General features: G+C 40.7%; 1 protein-coding gene across 1 annotated transcript in view; it reads right to left on the minus strand.

The window, feature by feature from the left end:
- LOC130871344 (vomeronasal type-2 receptor 26-like) overlaps positions 1-21,733 on the minus strand; it is a 74,419-nt gene that overhangs the window by 23,367 nt on the left and 29,319 nt on the right. The window contains 2 exon segments of the mRNA XM_057764691.1: positions 2,160-2,975; positions 4,104-4,395. Coding sequence (XP_057620674.1) covers positions 2,160-2,975; positions 4,104-4,395 — 1,108 coding nt within the window.

The following is a 21,733-nucleotide window of genomic DNA, read 5'->3' on the forward strand; positions in this document are numbered from 1 at the left end:
GAATCAACCTACTTCAATACCCAGCAACAGCACTCCTATTGCTCAATTATATTACAAGGATATTTGCTCAACCATGCTTATAGTAACATTACTTGTAATAGCCAGAACCTGGAAACAACCTAGATTTTTCAGGTTCTGAACCTGAGGGGTCAACCAGAGAACTGATAAAGAAAATGTAACACATTTAAACAATGGAGTACTACTCAGTGGAAAAAAAGACATCTTGAAATTTTCATGCAAATGGATGGCACTAGAAAAAAATCAATCCTGAGTGAGGTAGCTCAGACTCAGAATAACGAGCACAGTATGTGGTGTAGGAGGGTCGTCTTTCTATGTGTTGCTTTCATTGGTCAAATAAAGAAAGTGCCTTGGCTTTTTGATAGGACAGAATTTAGATAGGTGGAGTAGACCTAACAGAATGCTGGGAGAAAGAAAGCAGAGTCAGGCAGATGCCATGGCTCTCCTCTTCAAGATGGATGCTGGTTAGATTCATGCTGGTAAGCCACAGTCAAGTGGCAATAGACATTAATAAAGATGGGTTAAACTAATACGTAAGAGCCAAAAAGAGGCTAGATATAATGGGCAGGCAGTGTTTAAATGAATACAGTTTCCGTGTAATTATTTTGGGTAAAGTTAGGCAGCTGGGAGCCGGCTGGTGGAAATGGCCTGCTGCTTCCTTTTACTACAAGTATGTACTCACTCATAAGTGAATCAAAAGATAATGAGCCTATAGTTCACCACCTTAGAGAAGCTAGGTATCAATAAGAACCCTAAGAGAAACATACACATACATATATTATATCCCCCTGGGAAGGGAAAATAGACAAGATCACCTGAGAAAATTAGGAGAGTGGGGGTGTGGGGAAAAGGAGGGTAAAAAGGGAGGAAGAGGGGAGAATGGGAGGGGGAGAAGAGCTTGAGGGAATGGGATAGATGAGATGGGGGAAAGATAGAGAGGAGAGCAAGGAAATAGCTGTCTTGATTGAGGTGGGACTATCAAGAAACCTGGCAGCAGAGAAATTTCCAGGAGTCCACAATGATGCCCCCACCTAAGACTCTAAGCAATAGTAAAGAGGGTGTCTGACCTGGCCTTCCCCTGTAATCAGATTGATTACTACCTTAACTGTCATCATAGAACCTTCATCCAGCAACTGATAGAAGCAGATGCAGAAATCCATAATGAAGTACTGAGCTGAGCTCCCAGAGTTCATTTGCAGAGAGGGTGGAACAATAACATGATCAAAGGGGTCAAGACCATGATGGGGCTACCCACTGAAACAGCTTACCTGAGAGAATGGGAACTCACTGAATCTATTCTGACAGTGGGGAACCAGCATAGGACCAAACTAGGCCCTCTTAATGTGGTTGACAGTTGCATGGCTGTGGTAGAATGTGGGGCCCCTGGTAGTGGAACCAGGATTTACCCCTACTGCTTGTACTGACTTTTTGGAACCTATTCTCTTTGGAGGGATACCTTGCTCATCCAAGGCATAGTGCGAGGGCCTTGATTATGCCTCAAAGCGATGTGCTAGACTCTGTTGACTCCCCATGGGAAGTCTTACCCTCTCTGAGGAGTAGATGGGTGGTGGGGAAGGTAGGGGAGTGAGAAGAGGGCAGGGAGTGGGAACTGGTATTTTCATGTAAAATTAGAAAAGACTGTTTTTCCAAAAATAAATAAATAATTTTAATAACAGAGTAAATAAAGTATTAAAAGCAATTTCTTCATCAGTTACTTTTTTGTCAATGGGAGGCTATTTTTACTTTTTAAAAAGTTTAACCCTTCGGTCTTGGATTAAATATGGTCACTATATCTCTACATGGTGGCACCAGAAATATTCCATGAAAATGTATAAATTTGATTATTGAATTTACAAATTTTGACATTAATTGCTTTTGGATATTTTAAAGAATTTCAGATCATACTAGGAAACCATTTGCTGAAATATGTACAGAATTAATGTCTTGCAAGAAAATCAACCATTTCCCAAAGCAAGCACCATATTTACAGACACATACACACCCACTGTGAAAGAACCCCTTTACACTTTCATGCTCAACCTCCTTACTCTTTTAATAATAAGGTGAAAATGTGTTATGTGTTTGAATACTGTGAATTATGTACTAATAATATGTGTCCCTTGGTTGTGTGTTAGGCTTACCTGCCAAGGTAGAAGCCTGTCCTTGTTTGCCGCTTTGTGAGGTGCTATTTCTGTTTTACTCAAAAGCATTTTATGAAGGGCATGGGCTACTGCATGCACTGCATTCCATATGGAAACCCTGGGTTCAGAAGTTATCATCACAACCTTTTCTTTTTGTTTAGTCTCTAGGGATATATTTGGTGGGCAGGGTATATAATTTCCACAAAGTACGGGAGGAAGTGTGCAATAAAACATGTCAATCCAGAATTTATAGAAGTAAAGATCTTCTGGGTACTGGGAGGGCGTAAGTGCTTCGATAAAGTTCTTAAAGCCAGGGATAATTTTATTTTTTGAAAATGAGAAGCTTCCTCCAAAAATGTCCAAATAACCATTGAACACATATAATGCAGAATCTAAGTAAAATAATTGTAGTTTTGTCATGATCCACACCTTCCTTCTGTTTGACATGATTCCATTTTTGAGGCAGAAAAGCACTAGGTCATTCATATCACCATAGTATACATGCACATTTATTTTTGTATCTTGATTTAACTTTGGCAACTCAACCTCAGATACTAGCTGAAACTTCCAATTAGCTGGGAATTTTATTGTAAAAGCTACGCAGATATCTTCTAATGCCATCTCTGCTTTCAGGCCAGAGATGAACTCCTTACCTTTTAGGTCATCAGCCACAAAGAGCCCCACCCACTTCCAGTCAAAGTGCAGCAATAAAGAGATCACCCCTTGGATTAGAGCTGTGTCTTTTGTAGACATCTGATAAAGAGATGGAAATGTATCTTTGCCAGTTAGTGCAGAATCAAAAGTTCCATATGAGACCTGATGAAGGAAACAAAATAGTGATTCTGAGTTTCTAGGTATTTGGAGTTATCACCCTTAGAGAGGAAATGAGTTTATTATTCACAGAAGAGGATCAGAGAACTGAAGATTGGTGAAGAGAGTGTCTTTTTAAGATTAGCTTCTCTCTCTCATCATGTGATGGACTATGGTCACTTTCAAGTACTATGGGCTCCAAAGTTACTAAGAGTTCTGAAGCACCTATAAAGTGACAGATATTCTTTTCATGACAGATTTGAAAGGTACAATAGATTTCTATTGTTCCAATAACAATGGAACGGAGCATCTGTTGTAGAGAAAGACTGCAGAAGCGTTAACAAGTGCTGTACTCTGACTACATATCAGCATCTGTACTAGAACCTCTAGTTTGAGGAACATAGCATTTAGAAAAGAGAGAGGCATGAAGATCTAGGGGAATATCAGCAAGTTTTGTTGCCTTCTCCTTCCCTAATGATAGATCTGATGAGTCATCACTGAGCAACTAATATGAAATGCAAGTATCTGAGAAAAATGAAAATTATCATGTATATAATTTTTTTCTTATATCATGATCCAATACACTTGTCAATTTTTAACTGAGTGATAATAATCATTGTTGCACTGTCTGATGTTCTAATCTTGATTATTCCTGAGCATGGTCTTCATCTAAGGTTTTTCTGTTTGCAGTGATGCCTAATGGTCGCTGTAGTGATGGGGCGAGCTGGCCTGCTTTTTATCCTGCCCGGCTCCCGCACAGCTAGCTTTACACCAGAAATAACAACATACAAAATATATTCTTTTAAACACTGCCTGGCCCATTATATCTATCCTCTTCTTGACTAATTCTCACATATTGACTAACCAATTTCTAATAATCTGTGTAGTACCACAGGGTGGTGGCTTACCAAGAAAGATTCAGCATGTCTGACTTGGCAGCTGGCTCCATCGTGTCTGCCCTCACTTCCCTTCTTCTCAGCATTCTGTTCTCTCTACTCCACCCATCTATGTTCTGACCTATCAGGCCAAGCAGTTTCTTTATTAATTAACCAATGAAAGCAACAGATAGACAAATGACCTTCCTACATCAGATCGCGGTATGTGAGTGTAGTCACCAGAACATTATTAACTTACTTGTGGATATTTGTAGAGTTCTAAAAGTGTTCCAATTGCAGCAGAAAATTCAGGCCTGACTCCTGCAATGATCGCAAGAGCTTTGTGTTGAGTTTTGCATTTGTAGTTAGGGACAAACTCATTCCTTCCAGACAGCCACATCAGAGGTCCTTCTAAGGTTCTGTAGTGATAGTCAAAAGCGTTGTAGAGGTGGAAACCCAAGGTCACATTGGGAAGCAGGTGGGCATCTTTATTGATCTCCTCAATAGCAAAGTATAAGGTCAGCAAATATTGATAGTTCTTCCATCTTTCCCTAAACAGGAGGGGCAGAATGATGAGCACAGTCAGGTCATTATTCTCAGAAACTCCTTAGCAAACTCAGGAATAGGAAGTCCTGATTTCTCTTCTTACATGTAAAACTTGCATGAATGAGCTGCTGATAGTTCAGGAATATCAGGGCATGGCTAATGAAGTTCTTGGTATTTGAATTATGTTTCAATAATTTGTTTCTGGAATTACTTGCTGCTCTTGTGTAGTATTCTGATTCAGATTACAGCAGCCACTCTTTGAGTGACAATAGTTTGCAACACCTGTTTTCTGGTGATTCATCTCCTCTTCTGGCCTCTGCAGGCACTAGGTACAAATGTTAAACACACACACGCACACACACACGTAGACAAAACAATTGCACATAAAATAAAAGAGAAATGTTTATGAAGTTTCAGAAACTAGTAAACAAAGAAAAATTATTCTCTAAACTTGCAGTGAGTAGAGTCTCCTGCCAGTGAAAGAAACAAAGTAAGTAAAATAATAAGTAAAAATAGAATATGAAAAAGAGGAAAAGCTCCCAAATTCATGAGGGTAGTAAAAACACTCATAATTAGAGGAAAGGAAACTTTGGAAGTAGGAAGGTGGGCTAAATTGTCTCTCTCACTTTGGCATTGGGTCATTGGAGAGGGGTTCCTAGAATGTACTTTCAAAACCTGGGTTAAATGAGAGCCTGGTTAGCCCTACTGGAGGCAAGTAAGAGAAATCATGCCTCCATTGAGTTCTCTTAAAGGAGAGATTCTACCTAGAGATCTGTTGGCAGCAGAAAATATATGACATTTGTTTATACTATGTGATTTTGAGTTCTATAGCTAGATGCTATGTTAAGAGAGAATCTGTTGTTCATAACTGATGAGTGTCACTATTGAGAGAGGGAGAACTCTGTCTTCCATGGGGATTATTCAATACTGAGTGTTTAACAGTAGAAATGTACACATGTGTATAAATGTATACATGTGTGCATATGAATAAGAGGTGTATAAATGTATTCATATGTATAAATGCATACATGAGAACTCCTGGAAAGATCTGTGTCTACAGAGACTGGCTGATATCAACTTCAGTGATGCGGAGATGTTGGAATTTTGCAGATCTAGAAGCTCATTACCTTACTCCAGGCTAATTGCATCACCATAAACAGCCATTTATGGACTATTCTGGAGGTGAGTTAATCTCCTATAACTAATGAGTAAAGTTCCCTTGAAATCTAGTAACTTAGCAGAGCACTGGCTTCCAACAACCTAAAAGCTAAAAATGACATCAGATGCCATCTTGGGCTTGTAGGTTTTTCTTAACTTGCCTCAGACCTCCTGGCTGACGTACTCACTAATATACTTTATTTACAACTTGCTTTATATTTTACTATGAAATCTTCATGAAACTGTCCACTCAAGGGAACATGGATCTTGGGTCATCTAAATCTGTGTTCACTGGCCATGATCACACTAATTTGATTCTAGAATAAATTCTTTCTTTTTCCATTTGAGTTCAGAACTGAGGTTTTTTCAATGACACAAAATAATACTATACACCAAACAATTGATTCAGTTGGTTATATATGCATACTTATTTATTTATATGTGTGAATTTTTCTAAATAACAATAATTATAAAAAAATGAATTTGAGAGGAAATGGCCCTGGGAGACAAGATAGAATTGGAGGAAGGCAAAGAGGAGGAAATAAGAGAATTATATTTTAAATGTGGAGGTGTTGTAGAGGAAAAAATGATCAAAATATATTGTCTGCAAACATTTTTAGTAAAAAAGGAAAAGTAATTATATAAAAATTTCAATATACAAAAATTTTAAAGATTTAGCAATATAGCAATTGACATTAAGGAAACCCCACCGGTTGTGGATACTGTATTTAGTCTGCTACAAATTCTGAATGACAGAAAGCACAGATCATGGCTTTTTAGAGAACAGCAGTGCAGGAATACTATGCACTAGAGGATCAGGCAGCATATCATGTAGTCTAGGAAGGACATAAGAAAGAGAGTCCAGCCATGGGCAACCACAAACCAAGCTTCTTATTAGAGAATTATGCTGGAGTTTGAATGGAACCTCTGAACCTTAGCCCACAGGACTGGTAAAAATGTAGATCTGTGAATCTGTTGATCATTGTAGTGAAGCCTGAGAGTTACTGTGGTGTGTCTGAGATCCACCCAGCATCCTCCTGCCTGATGGTTTACAACCAACAGGTTTTCAACATGTGTACTGTTCTCATGATAAAGAGGTTTTCCAGTTTTATGTCACTGTAGAGACACTCTCTGATTATACAGCAACAAGAGCAGTATGGTCTGGAGTGGTCCCAAAGAGTGACAGAGTCTAGCCAGCCCTTAGAATTCACAGCTCAATGTGGCTACGGAGCTCTGATGTTCAAAGAAGGAAAATGGCTTCTATTAACACAGGCTGGTGGATATCAGACCCTCATTCAACAAAATCACAGGAACAACATAAGCCAGAGGAAATAGAAGAGTTCACACTGTTAACTGAACTCCCTCCATTGTGCAGCAGGAAGTCTGCAAATACTGAGGAGAGGGAGATCCCTTTCTGATAACCCTCAACTTCTTTTTTATTTTTAAACTTGCTTCAAATTTTCTCCACTACATTTATAAAAGTATGTATGTCTTCATTATTTGAAAATATCTTACATGCATAGAATGTGTTTTCATGAAATCCACACCACCTCCCTCACCACTTCTTCCCTTATCCTTCCTGACACTTTCTCCACCTAAATTCAAGTGCATTCTCTGTAAATTCCCATAGAGGGAGCTCTGCATTACCAGCATATACATGGGAGTGAGGCCTTCTGTTGGAGAATGGGAATCCTCTCAGTGCTCACATCCTGAAGAAAATCAATTTTCCTACCCCAAGCAGCTACAAACTGCCAATGGCTCCTTAGGCAGGAGCAGTATTCATGATCCTCTCTCCCATTAATGCGGGGAATTTGTATTCATTTCCTGATGGTCCTGTTCAGTCAGTTCATGTCATTTAATGAACAAACAATTTCAACCCAGTCCTGCACTATCTTTGGCTCTTAGAAAGTTCTACCCTCTCTTCTGAGTTTTGAGGGAAGAGAATACATGATAAATGTGTCCCATGTAGAGCTGGGTACTCCACAATCTCTCATTATCTGGTTGGTGACTACTTACAGGTTTATGTATTAAACATCATCTGTTGGAAAATGAAGCCTCCCTGAGAAGGTATGAGGGAAGTATGCAGTGAAATTCCCATTTAAAGGTAAGAACTGAGCAGGTAGGTAACATATTTGTCTATTTAGCATAATAATATTATTAGGCTCTCATTTAGGACAAATGACACAACTAACCTCAGTTTCTTAGGTTAATGGGGCATGGTATCTGCCTAGTGGAGCTGGACTTAAATCTGAGAAGAATGTTGTGGGTTACTCCCATAATATTCATGCCAGTATAAAGATATGTCATCAGTGGGCATATGTTTTCCTGCCAGTCATAATTGTAGGTTTCAGGAATTTTGGTGTGTTAGACAGTTTATTACATTATTTATTAATGTGTATAAACCTTTTCATTACTGTGGATGCTGCAGGTATGAATGAAATTTCCATGTCAGTCACAGCTTAATTACTCCATGTCCTGTGACTCAACTATGTGATGTTCCCACTAAACTGGTGCTGCCATCAGATTTTGGAGGGTAACCAAGAGCAAAGGAAGAGCTGGTCATGTTTGTGTGTATAGGGACAAAGATTTGCAAACAACTTAAGACAGTTAACTCCTACCTAGCACTTGTCTTTTTGCTTAATGGTTCATGATCTTTGGGAGAGGCATTCTCCCCCAGCAATAGTGCTTTATAAGTGTATGTATTTAAGAAGCTTCTATAGGAGCACATTTCCATAAGCTTTCTCCAAGGTCTTAGAGTTAGTAATTCCTTCACACACTCCCTCTGGTCTGTTCCCCATCACTTGCTACTTAACCCTTCCTGCTCCAGTATTTCCATTCCCCTCTTTATACCACATGTGTTCTATTTCCCTGCTAGTGAAATCCCCTCTCCTTTGCACCTTAGTAGTTTCCTGGCTAATATGTGTACTCCAGACAAGTAGAGACACCTGAAGATTCAAAACTAGCATCTGCATATGAGAGAAAGCATTTGACTTTGTCTTATTGTGTCTGGGTTACCTCATTCAGGTGGTAATTCCAACTCTATCTATTACATGCAGATTGTATAATTATATTTGTATTTGCTGCCAAATAAAATTCAGTTGTTTACATGTACCACAGTTACAATATCCATTCATCAGTTGATTGGCATTGAGGATGCTTGCATTTCATGGCTATTGTGAATAGAGCAACAATGAACATAGATGTTCAAGAATTACTACAGGAGCTTTCTGCTCCTACACTAAGGCTACCCACCCAGAGCAGTGAGTGCCTGACTAGCAGGCAGGCCTCAAGGTCCCCGCGAGGGAGCACAGGCCCCTGCTGCTGGGTCTGCAGGGTCTGCTGTGCTCTCCTGGACCTGCCCTACCTGCCTCCTTCTTCCCTTGGTCCCTGGCTCATTGGGCTACCAGGTGTCCCTGTGTAGGTGCTGAGAAGTTCCATCTGGATGGGTGAGTGTGTGCTATCCAGGGGCAGACTGTCCCGGAAGAGAGCACAAAACCCCCTCCCCCAGCTCCTGTTGTGGGGCTTTCTTTCCTACACATGCCCCCACCCCCAATCCTGGCTTGTCTGCAAGGTCCTTTGCTGAGGAACAGCTTCCTGCTCCTACACTAGGGACCCACTCAGAGTGGTGAGTGCCTGCCTATCGGGTAGGCCTCAAGAACCCCCAAAAGGGAGCACAGGCACCTCCAGCTTGTGCTGCAGGGTCGCCTGTGTTCTACTCGACCCCTCCCTACCCCCCACATTCACCCTTTTGTCCACGGGTCGTTGGACTGCCAGTCGTCCATGTTTTGGTTTTGAGGAGTCCACCTGGAAGGGAATGGTTCCTGACCCTACACTGAGGACATACACCCAGGGAGTTAGTCACAGCAAGACTGGACCAAGACACCAGGCCTCTCCTGGCTCCATTTGAAGGAAGAGATGGGCAGGCACCAATGCAAGAATTCCTCCAACAACCTGAAAGGCAACGTGACATCACCAGAATCCAGGAATCCCGAAATAAGAAGAATTGTATACCCTATTCCAGAAGAATTAGAAGAATTCGACTCAAAAGTGAATTATATGAAAATAAGAGAGGACCTTAAACAGGAGATGAAAAACTGCCATAATCAATTAGAGATTACAAACAAAAAGGTAGAGGAAATAAATAAATCTCTCAAAGATACCCAAGAAAACCAAGAGAAACAAGAAAAAGCAATCAAACAGGTAAGGGAAACGGTTCAAGATTTGAAGAATGAAATGGAAGTAATGAAGAAAACACAAACTGAGGGAAGGATGGAGATGGAAAATTTGGATAAATGAACAGGAACTACAGAGACAAGTACTACCAACAGATTACAAGAGATAGAAGAAAGAATCTCAGACACTGAAGATACCATAGAGAATATAAACACACTGATAAAAGAAAACAGCAAAACCAACAAATTCTCATCACAAAACATTCAGGAAATCTGGGACACAATAAAAAGACCAAACCAAAGAATAATAGGGATAGAAGAAGGAGAAGTACAGCTCAATGGTCCAGAAAATTTATTTAATGAAATTATAGAAAAAAACTTTTCCAACCTTAAGAAAGATATTCCTTTGAAGTTCGAAGAAGCATACAGAACACCGAATAGACTGGATCAAAAAAAAAAACCCATCTCCTCGTCATATAATAATCAAAACACAAAATATACAGAATAAAGAAAGAATATTAAGAGCTGCAAAGGAAAAAGATGAAGTTACTTATAAAGGAAAACCTATCAGACTTACACCTGACACTCTCTATGGAAACCATGAAAGCCAGAAGGTCCTGGATAGATGTATTGCAGAAACTAAGAGACCATGGATGCAAGCCCAGACTATTATACCCAGCCAAGCTTTCATTTACTATAAATGGAGAAAACAAAATTTTCCAGGACAAAAACAAATTTAAACAACACGTAGCTAGACCGGCGGGCCTATGCACGCGCTGGGCAGAGACAGACCAGACGCAGCGGAGACAGACCAGACGCAGCGGAGACAGACCGGCGTGCAGAAGCAGTGGAGACAGACCGGCACACAGACGCGGCGGAGACTGGTGGATGTGGGATACTCCAAGCATGAAACAGTGAGGCCCACACTGAGCAGATCGTCCCACTACAATTAAAACAAGTAGGTTTCTTGGTTCTTAACCTGCAGATTGGGAGGCCTTTTATTGGCGAGATCCACTGGCCTGTCCCTGAAGACACTCCTGGGTGGGGAGAGTGTTCTTGGCCCACGGCGGGCCACTGTAAGTATAGCGGGGGCATTCCCAGACCTCCTTGACCCCTCGGTTAGTCTGTGAGGGCTGGTCCCCTCTGCTGGTGCTGCACCTCCTCTGCTGCGACCTCTCTCTTCCTGGCCCATCCCAGCTTGCGCCCAGGGGGCCCCCTTCACTCTCCCTCCCTTGTTCGGGGCTGTGGGATCACCCAGTTTGGCCTGTTTGGGCTCTGGGTCGGGAGCTCGGGACAGAGGGCAGCGGGAGTTTCTCTGTTTTGGTGGCTGGCCCACAGAGTGGTGGGTCTTTTGTTGGTGGGATCCCTGGCGAACGGGGAGCCTGGCCCTGTTCCTGGAGACCCTTCTGAGTGGTGAGAAGGACGTTGGCCCGCGGTGGGAGACAGGAAACGGAGCGAGGGCATCTTGTAAGCGAGGCCCCTGGCCCAGCAGGGAAACCTGATCCTGCTTTAAAAGACTCATTAGATAGCATCGATAGGAGGAGATGGGCAGGCGCCAAGGAAGGAATTCACCTAACAATCTGAAAAACAACATGAAAACACCAGAACCCAATGATCTTACATTAGAAGGATTGAACACCCTAACACAGAAGAAGTGGAAAAAATTGACTTTATGAAAGCAATAGAGTCCCTTAAACAACATGTAAAAAAAGCCCTTATAGAAATGGATGAGAAGTATAACAAAAAGTTTGAAGAAATGAGTAAATATGTGAATGATACCCTGGGAAACCAATTAAAAACGATCAAACAAGTAATGGAAACAGTTCAAGAATTGAAAACTGAAATGGAAGCAAGGAAGAAAACACAAACTGAGGACCAGCTGGATATGGAAAATCTAGGTCAACGAGCAGAGACTACAGAATCAAGCATAATCAATAGAATACAAGAGATAGAAGAAAGAATCTCAGATTCTGAGGACACCATAGAGAAAATAAATGCACTGATCAAAGAAAACAGCAAAGTCAACAAATTCTCATCACAAAACATTCAGGAATTATGGGACACAATAAAAAGACCAAACCTAAGAATAATAGGGATACAAGAAGGAGAAGAGTCACAACTCAAAGGCACAGAAAATATTTTTAACAAAATTATGGAAGAAAACTTTCCCAACCTAAAGAATGAAATTCCTTTGAATATTCAAGAAGCATACAGAACACCAAACAGACTGGACCAAAGAAAAACATCCCCTCGCCATATAATAATCAAAACACAAAATATACAGATTAAAGAAAGAATATTAAGAGCTGCAAAGGAAAAAGGGCAAGTAACTTATAAAGGTAAACCGATCAGACTTACACCTGACTTCTCTATGGAAACCATGAAAGCCAGAAGGTCTTGGATAGAGGTACTGCAGAAACTAAGAGACCACGGATGCAAACCCAAACTACTATACCCAGCCAAGCTATCGTTCACTATCAATGGAGAAAACAAGACATTCCAGGATAAGAACAAATTTAAACAATACATAGCCACAAATCCAGCCCTGCAGAAAGTAATAGAAGGAAAATCACAACCCAAGGAATCCAACATGGCTAACACTGCCTACAATGACTCAGGTATCTAGCGAACCTTCACTAGCACAACTCAAAGAAGGGAGTCACACAAACTCTACTACCAAAAAACAATAAGAATAACTGGAGCAAACAACCACTGGCCATTAATATCACTTAATATTAATGGGCTCAATTCACCTATAAAAAGGCACAGGCTAAGAGATTGGATATGAAAACAGGATCCAAATTCTGCTGTTTGCAAGAAACACATCTCAACCACAAAGACGGGCATCTACTTAGAGTAAAGGGTTGGGAAAAGGTTTTTCAAGCAAATGGTCCAAAAAAAAAAAAAAAGCAGGTGTGGCCATACTAATTTCTAACAAAACGGACTTCAAACTAAAATCAATCAGAAGAGATCGAGATGGACACTTTATACTCATAACAGGAACAATTCATCAGGATGAAGTCTCAATCCTGAATATCTACGCTCCTAATATAAAAGCACCCACGTATGTAAAAGAAATATTACTAGAACTTAAGGCAGACATTAAACTACACACACTAGTAGTAGGAGACTTCAACACACCTCTCTCACCAATGGACAGGTCAATCAGACAGAAACCTAATAGAGAATTAAGAGAATTGTTGGAGGCAATGAAGCAAATGGACTTAACAGACATCTATAGAATATTCCACCCAAATAGGAAAGAATATACCTTCTTCTCTGCAGCTCTTGGAACCTTCTCGAAAATTGACCACATACTCGGAAACAAAGGAAACCTCCACAGATACAAAAAAATATCAGTGTCCACCTGTGTCTTATCAGATCACCACGGATTAAATTTAGAAGGCAACAACAATGCTACCCCCAGAAAGCCAACAAACTCATGGAAACTGAACAGTCAACTACTGAACCACACTTGGGTCAAGGAAGAAATTAAGAAAGAAATTAAAGTCTTCCTGGAATATAATGAAAATAAAGAGACAACATACTCAAACCAATGGGACACGATGAAAGCAGTGCTAAGAGGAAAGTTCATAGCACTAAGTGCCCACTTAAAGAAAACGCAGAAAGCATACATTGGGGACTTCACAGCACACCTGAAAGCTCTAGAAAAAAAAGGAGCAGACGTGTCCAGGAGGAGTAGAAGACTGGAAATAATCAAACTGAGGGCAGAAATCAACAAAATAGAAACACAGAAAATAGTCCAAAGAATCAATGAAACAAAAAGCTGGTTCTTGGAGAAAATCAACAAGATCGACAAACCCCTATCTAAACTAATTAAACGACAGAGAGAGAACACGCAAATAAATAAGATCAGAAATGAAAAGGGGGACATAACCACAGACACAGAGGAAATTCAGAGAATCATTAGATCTTACTACAAAAACCTGTATGCCACAAAACTGGAAAATGCAAAAGAAATGGACATTTTTTAAGATAAGTACCATATACCAAAGCTAAACCAAGAACAGGTGAACGATCTAAATAGACCGGTTAGTCGCGAAGAATTAGAAACAGTTATCAAAAATCTCCCTTCCAAAAAAAGCCCAGGACCAGATGGCTTCAATGCAGAATTCTACCAGACCTTCCAAGACGAGCTAATACCTATACTTCTTAATGTATTTCACAATATAGAAACAGAAGAGTCATTACCAAATTCCTTTTAGGAAGTTACAATTACCCTGACTCCAAAACCACACAAAGACCCAACCAAGAAAGAGAATTACAGGCCTATCTCACTCATTAACATTGATGCAAAACTCCTCAATAAAATACTGGCAAACCGAATCCAAGAACACATCAGAAAAATTATCCATTATGATCAAGTAGGCTTCATCCCGGAGATGCAGGGCTGGTTCAACATACGAAAATCTATCAATGTAATCCACCATATAAATAAACTGAAAGAAAACAACCATATGATCATTTCAATAAATGCTGAAAAAGCATTCGACAAAATTCAACACCCCTTTATGATGAAGGTCTTGGAGAGATTAGGGATAAAAGGATCATACCTAAATATAATAAAAACTATCTACAGCAAGCCGACAGCCAACATTAAATTAAACGGAAAAAAACTCAAAGCCATCCCACTAAAATCAGGAACACGACAAGGATGTCCACTCTCTCCATACCTCTTCAATATAGTGCTTGAAGTTCTAGCAATAGCAATAAGATAACATAAGGGGATCAAGGGGATTCGTATTGGAAAGGAAGAAGTTAAGCTTTCGTTATTTACAGATGTTATGATAGTATACATAAGCGACCCAAAAAACTCTACCAAAGAACTCCTACAGCTGATAAACACCTTTGGGAATGTGGCAGGATACAAGATCAACTCCAAAAAATCAGTTGCCTTCCTATACACAAAGGATAAGGAAGCAGAGAGGGAAATCAGAGAAGCATCACCTTTAACGATAGCCACAAATAGCATAAAATATCTTGGGGTAACTCTAACCAAGGATGTGAAAGATCTATTTGACAAGAACTTTAAGTCGTTGAAGAAAGAAATCGATGAGGACACCAGAAAATGGAAGGATCTCCCTTGCTCTTGGATTGGGAGGATCAACATAGTAAAAATGGCAATTCTACCAAAAGCAATCTATAGATTCAACGCAATCCCCATCAAAATCCCATCAAAATTCTTCACAGATCTGGAAAAGACAATAATCAACTTTATATGGAAAAACAAAAAACCCAGGATAGCCAAAACAATCTTATACAATAAAGGATTGTCGGGAGGCATTACCATCCCTGACTTCAAACTCTATTACAGAGCTACAGTATTGAAAACAGCTTGGTATTGGCATAGAAACAGAGAAGTCGACCAATGGAATCGAATAGAAGACCCTAGCTTTAACCCACAAACCTATGAACACCTGATTTTTGATAAAGGAGCTAAAAGTATACAATGGAAGAAAGAGAGCATCTTTAACAAATGGTGCTGGCAAAACTGGATGTCAGCCTGTAGAAGAATGAAAATAGATCCATATCTATCACCATGCTCAAAACTCAAGTCTAAATGGATTAAAGACCTCAATATCAGTCTGAACACACTGAACCTGATAGAAGAGAAAGTGGGAAGTACTCGACAACACCTGGGCACAGGAGAACACTTCCTACGTACAACCCCAGCAGCACAGACATTAAGGGCATCATTGAATAAATGGGACCACCTGAGACTGAGAAGCTTCTGTAAAGCAAAGGACACTGTCACTAAGACAAAAGGGCAACCCACTGACTGGGAGAAGATCTTCACCAACCCCGCAACAGACGAAGGTCTGATCTCCAAAATATATAAAGAACTCAAGAGAGGGAAAGCGGGCCCCTGCTGCTGGGGCTGCAGTCTCTGCTGTGATCTGCTGGAACTGCTCTGCCTGCGCCCTACTTCCCTTAGTCCCTGGCTCATTGGGGCATCCAGGAGTTCCTGTGTAGGTGCCGAGAAGTTTCATCGGGACGGGTGAGTGTGTGCTATCCTGGGGCGGACTGTCCAGGTAGAGAGCACAAACACCCCTCCCCCAGCTCCTGCTGCAGGGCTTGCTCTCCTACACACCCGCCCCCACCCCCACCCCCAAACCTGCCTTGTCTGCAAGGTCCTTAGCTGTGGAACAGTTTCCTGCCATTTCACTAAGGCTACCAACCCAGAGCAGTGAGTCCCTGACCAGAGGGCAGGCCTCAAGGTCCCCGCCAGGGAAAGCGGGCCCCTGCTGCTGGGGCTGCAGTCTCTGCAGTGATCTGCTGGACCTGCTCTGCCTGCGCCCTACTTCCCTTAGTCCCTGGCTCATTGGGGCATCCAGGAGTTCCTGTGTAGGTGCCAAGAAGTTTCATCGGGACGGGTGAGTGTGTGCTATCCTGGGGCGGACTGTCCAGGTAGAGAGCACAAACACCCCTCCCCCAGCTCCTGCTGCAGGGCTTGCTCTCCTACACACCCGCCCCCACCCCCACCCCCAAACCTGCCTTGTCTGCAAGGTCCTTAGCTGTGGAACAGTTTCCTGCCATTTCACTAAGGCTACCAACCCAGAGCAGTGAGTCCCTGACTAGAGGGCAGGCCTCAAGGTCCCCGCCAGGGAAAGCGGGCCCCTGCTGCTGGGGCTGCAGTCTCTGCTGTGATCTGCTGGACCTGCTCTGCCTGTGCCCTACTTCCATTAGTCCCTGGCTCATTGGGGCATCCAGGAGTTCCTGTGTAGGTGCCAAGAAGTTTCATCGGGACGGGTGAGTGTGTACTATCCTGGAGCGGACGGTCCCGGTAGAGAGCACAAACGCCCCTACACTAAGGCTACCCAACCAGAGCAGCGGGCAGGCCTCAGCAACCCCCAAAAGGGAGCGCAGGCACCTCCAGCTTGTACTGCAGTGTCGCCTGTGTTCTACTGGACCCCGTCCGACCCCTTGCATTCGGCCTTCTTTACGCGGGTCATTGGAATACCACGCATCCATGTTTTGGTGTTGAGGAGTTCACCTGGAAGGGAACGGTTCCTGCCCCTACACTGAGGAGATACACCTAGAGAGTTAGTCACAGCAAAGACTGGTCCAAGACATCAGGCCTCTCCTGGCTCCATTTGAAGGAAAAGATGGGCAGGCGCCAATGCAAGAATTCCCCCAACAACTTGAAAGGCAACGTGACATCACCAGGATCCAGGAATCCCGAAATGAGAAGTCTAAACCCTAATACAGAAGAATTAGAAGAATTCGACTCAAAAGTGAATTATATGAAAATAATAGAGGACCTTAAACAGGAGGTGAAAAACTGCCACAACCAATTAGAGATTACAAACAAAAAGGTAGAGGAAATGAATAAATATCTCAAAGATACCCAAGAAAACCAAGAGAAACAAGAAAAAGTAATCAAACAGGTAAGGGAAACGGTTCAAGACTTGAAGAACGAAGTGGAAGTAATAAAGAAAACACAAACCGAGGGAAGGATGGAGATGGAAAATTTGAATAAACGAACAGGAACTACAGAGACAAGTACCACCAACAGATTACAAGAGATAGAAGAAAGAATCTCAGACACTGAAGATACCATAGAGAAAATAAACACTCTCATCAAAGAAAACAGCATAACCAACAAATTCTCATCACAAAACATTCAGGAAATCTGGGACACAATAAAAAGACCAAACCTAAGAATAATAGGGATAGAAGAAGGAGAAGAAGTACAGCTCAATGGTCCAGAAAATATATTTAATAAAATTATAGAAGAAAACTTTTCCAACCTTAAGAAAGATATTCCTTTGAAGGTCCAAGAAGCATACAGAACACCAAATCGACTGGATCAAAAAAAAACATCTCCTCGTCATATAATAATCAAAACACAAAACATACAGAATAAAGAAAGAATATTAAGAGCTGCAAAGGAAAAAGGTCAAGTTACCTATAAAGGTAAACCTATCAGACTTACACCTGATTTCTCTATGGAAACCATGAAAGCCAGAAGGTCCTGGATAGATATACTGCAGAAACTACAAGACCATGGATACAAGCCCAGACTACTATACCCAGCCAAGCTTTCGTTCACTATAAATGGAGAAAACAAAGTTTTCCAGGATAAAAACAAATTTAAACAATACGTAGCCACAAATCCAGCCCTTCAGAAAGTAATTGAAGGAAAATCACAAACCAAGGAGTCCAACAATGCCCACAATAACTCAGACATCTAAAGACCCTTCACCAGCACAACTTGAAGAAGGGAAACACACAAACTCTACTACCAAAGGAAAGAAAGAAAGGAAAAATGACTGGAGTTAACAACCACTGGTCATTAATATCACTTAATATCAATGGACTCAACTCACCTATAAAGAGGCACAGGCTAAGAGATTGGATACGAAAACAGGATCCAACATTCTGCTGCTTACAAGAAACACACCTCAACCACAAAGACAGACATCTACTCAGAGTAAAGGGCTGGGAAAAGGTTTATCAAGCAAACGGACCTAAGAAACAAGCAGGTGTGGCCATACGAATTTCTAAGAAAGTTGACTTCAAACTAAAATCAATCAAAAGAGATGGAGATGGACATTTTTTACTCATAACAGGAACAATTCACCAGGATGAAATCTCAATCCTGAATATATATGCCCCTAATATAAAAGCACCCACTTATGTAAAAGAAACGTTACTAAAACTCAAGGCAGTCATCAAACCACACACACTAATAGTAGGAGATTTCAACACTCCTCTCTCACCAATGGACAGGTCAATCAAACAGAAACCTAACAGAGAAATAAGAGGATTAAGGAAGGTAATGAATCAAATAGACTTAACAGACATCTATAGAACATTCCACCCAAATAGGAAAGAATATACCTTCTTCTCTGCAGCTCATGGAACCTTCTCGAAAATAGACCACATACTCGGTAACAAAGCAAACTTACACAGTTACAAAAAAATATCAGTAACCACCTGTGTCTTATCAGATCACCATGGATTAAAGTTAGAATTCAACAACAATGCTATCCCCAGAAAGCCTATGAACTCATGGAAACTGGACAGTCAACTACAGAACCTCACCTGGATCAAGGAAGAAATAAAGAAAGAAATTAAAGTCTTTCTTGAAATCAATGAAAACGAAGACTCAACATACTCAAACCTATGGGACACTATGAAAGCAGTGCTAAGAGGAAAATTCATAGCATTAAGTGCCCACTTAAAGAAAACGGAGAAAGCACACATTGGAGACTTAATAGCCCACCTGAAAGCTTTAGAAAAAAAAGAAGCAGACTCACCTAGGAGAAGTAGAAGACTGGAAATAATCAAATTGAGGGCTGAAATCAACAAAATAGAAACACAGAAAACAATCCAAAGAATCAATGAAACAAAAAGCTGGTTCATGGAGAAAATCAATAAGATTGATAAACCCCTATCCAAACTAATCAAACGGCGGAGAGAGAATACGCAAATTAACAAAATCAGAAACGAAAAGGGAGACATAACCACAGACTCAGAGGAAATTCAGAGAATCATTAGATCTTACTACAAAAATCTGTATGCCACAAAATTGGAAAATGTTATAGAAATGGACACTTTTTTAGATAAGTACCATATACCAAAGTTAAACCAGGACCAGGTGAACAATCTAAATAGACCTGTTAGTCGTGAAGAATTAGAAGTTGTTATAAAAAACCTCCCCACCAAAAAAAGCCCAGGTCCAGATGGCTTCAATGCAGAATTCTACCAGAACTTCCAAGAAGACCTAATACCTATACTCCTTAATGTATTTCACAATATTGAAACAGAGAAGTCATTGCCAAATTCCTTTTATGAAGCTGCAGTTACTCTGATACCAAAACCACACAAAGACCCAAACAAGAAAGAGAACTACAGGCCAATCTCACTCATGAACATCGACGCAAAAATACTCAATAAAATACTGGCAAACCGAATCCAAGAACACATCAGAAAAATTATCCATTATGATCAAGTAGGCTTCATCCCAGAGATGCAGGGCTGGTTCAACATACGAAAATCTATCAATGTAATCCATCATATAAATAAACTGAAAGAAAAAAACCATATGATCATTTCATTAGATGCTGAAAAAGCATTTGACAAAATTCAACATCCCTTTATGATAAAGGTCTTAGAGAGATTAGGAATACAAGGGTCGTTCCTAACTATAATTAAAGCTATTTATAGCAAGCCGTCAGCTAACATCAAATTAAATGGAGAGAAACTCAAAGCTATTCCACTAAAATCAGGAACACGACAAGGTTGTCCACTCTCTCCATACCTCTTTAATATAGTGCTTGAAATTCTAGCAATAGCAATAAGACAACATAAGGGGATCAAAGGGATTCAAATCGGAAAGGAAGAAGTTAAACTTTCATTATTTGCAGACGATATGATAGTGTACATAAGCGACCCCAAAAACTCCAGCAAAGAACTCCTTCAGCTGATAAACACCTTTAGTAGCGTTGCAGGATACAAGATCAATTCCAAAAAATCAGTTGCCCTCCTATACACAAAGGATAAGGAAGCAGAGATGGAAATCAGAGAAGCATCACCCTTCACGATAGCCACAAATAGCATAAAATATCTTGGGGTAACCCTAACCAAGGAAGTAAAGGATCTATTTGACAAGAACTTTAAGTCAATGAAGAAAGAAATTGAGGAGGATACCAGAAAATGGAAGGATCTCCCTTGCTCTTGGATAGGGAGGATCAACATAGTAAAAATGGCAATTCTACCAAGGGCAATTTATAGATTCAATGCAATCCCCATTAAAATCCCATCAAAATTCTTCACAGATCTTGAGAGGACAATAATCAACTTTATATGGAGAAACAAAAAACCCAGGATAGCCAAAACAATCTTATATAATAAAGGATCGTCTGGAGGCATTACCATCCCTGACCTCAAACTCTATTACAGAGCCTCAGTATTGAAAACAGTTTGGTATTGGCATAAAAACAGAGAAGTCGACCAATGGAACCGAGTAGAAGACCCTGATTTTAACCCACAAACTTATGAACACCTAATTTTTGATAAAGGAGCTAAAAGTATTCAATGGAAAAAAGAGAGCATCTTCAACAAATGGTGCTGGCAGAACTGGTTGTCAACGTGTAGAAGAATGAAAATAGATCCATATCTATCACCATGCACAAAACTCAAGTCCAAATGGATTAAAGACCTCAATATTAGTCTGAACACACTGAACCTGATAGAAGAAAAAGTTGGAAGTACTCTACAACATATGGGTACAGGAGATCACTTCCTACGTTTATCCCCAGCAGCACAGACATTAAGGGCAACATTGAATAAATGGGACCTCCTGAAACTGAGTAGCTTCTGTAAAGCAAAGGACACTGTCACTAAGACAAAAAGGCAACCCACTGACTGGGAGAAGATCTTCACCAACCCTGCAACAGACAAAGGTCTGATCACCAAAATATATAAAGAACTCAAGAAACTAAACTTTAAAATGCTAATGAACCCAATAAAAAAATGGGGCACTGATCTGAACAGAGAATTCTCAACAGAAGAAATTCAAATGGCCAAAAGACACCTAAGGTCATGCTCAACCTCCTTAGCGATAAGGGAAATGCAAATTAAAACAACTTTGAGATACCATCTTACACCTGTCAGAATGGCTAAAATCAAGAACACCAATGATAGCCTTTGCTGGAGAGGTTGTGGAAAAAGAGGCACACTCATTCATTGCTGGTGGGAATGCAAACTTGTGCAACCACTTTGGAAATCAGTGTGGCGATTTCTCAGGAAATTTGGGATCAACCTACCCCAAGATCCAGTAATACCACTATTGGGAATATACCCAAGAGATGCCACATCAAATGACAAAAGTATCTGTTCAACTATGTTCATAGCAGCATTGTTTGTAATAGCCAAAACCTGGAAACAACCTAGATGCCCTTCAATGGAGGAATGGATGAAGAAAGTGTGGAATATATACATATTAGAGTACTACTCAGCAGTAAAAAACAATGACTTCTCGAAT

Source organism: Chionomys nivalis, chromosome 3 (genome assembly GCF_950005125.1).
Source record: "Chionomys nivalis chromosome 3, mChiNiv1.1, whole genome shotgun sequence".
Classification (NCBI taxonomy): Eukaryota; Metazoa; Chordata; class Mammalia; order Rodentia; family Cricetidae; genus Chionomys; species Chionomys nivalis.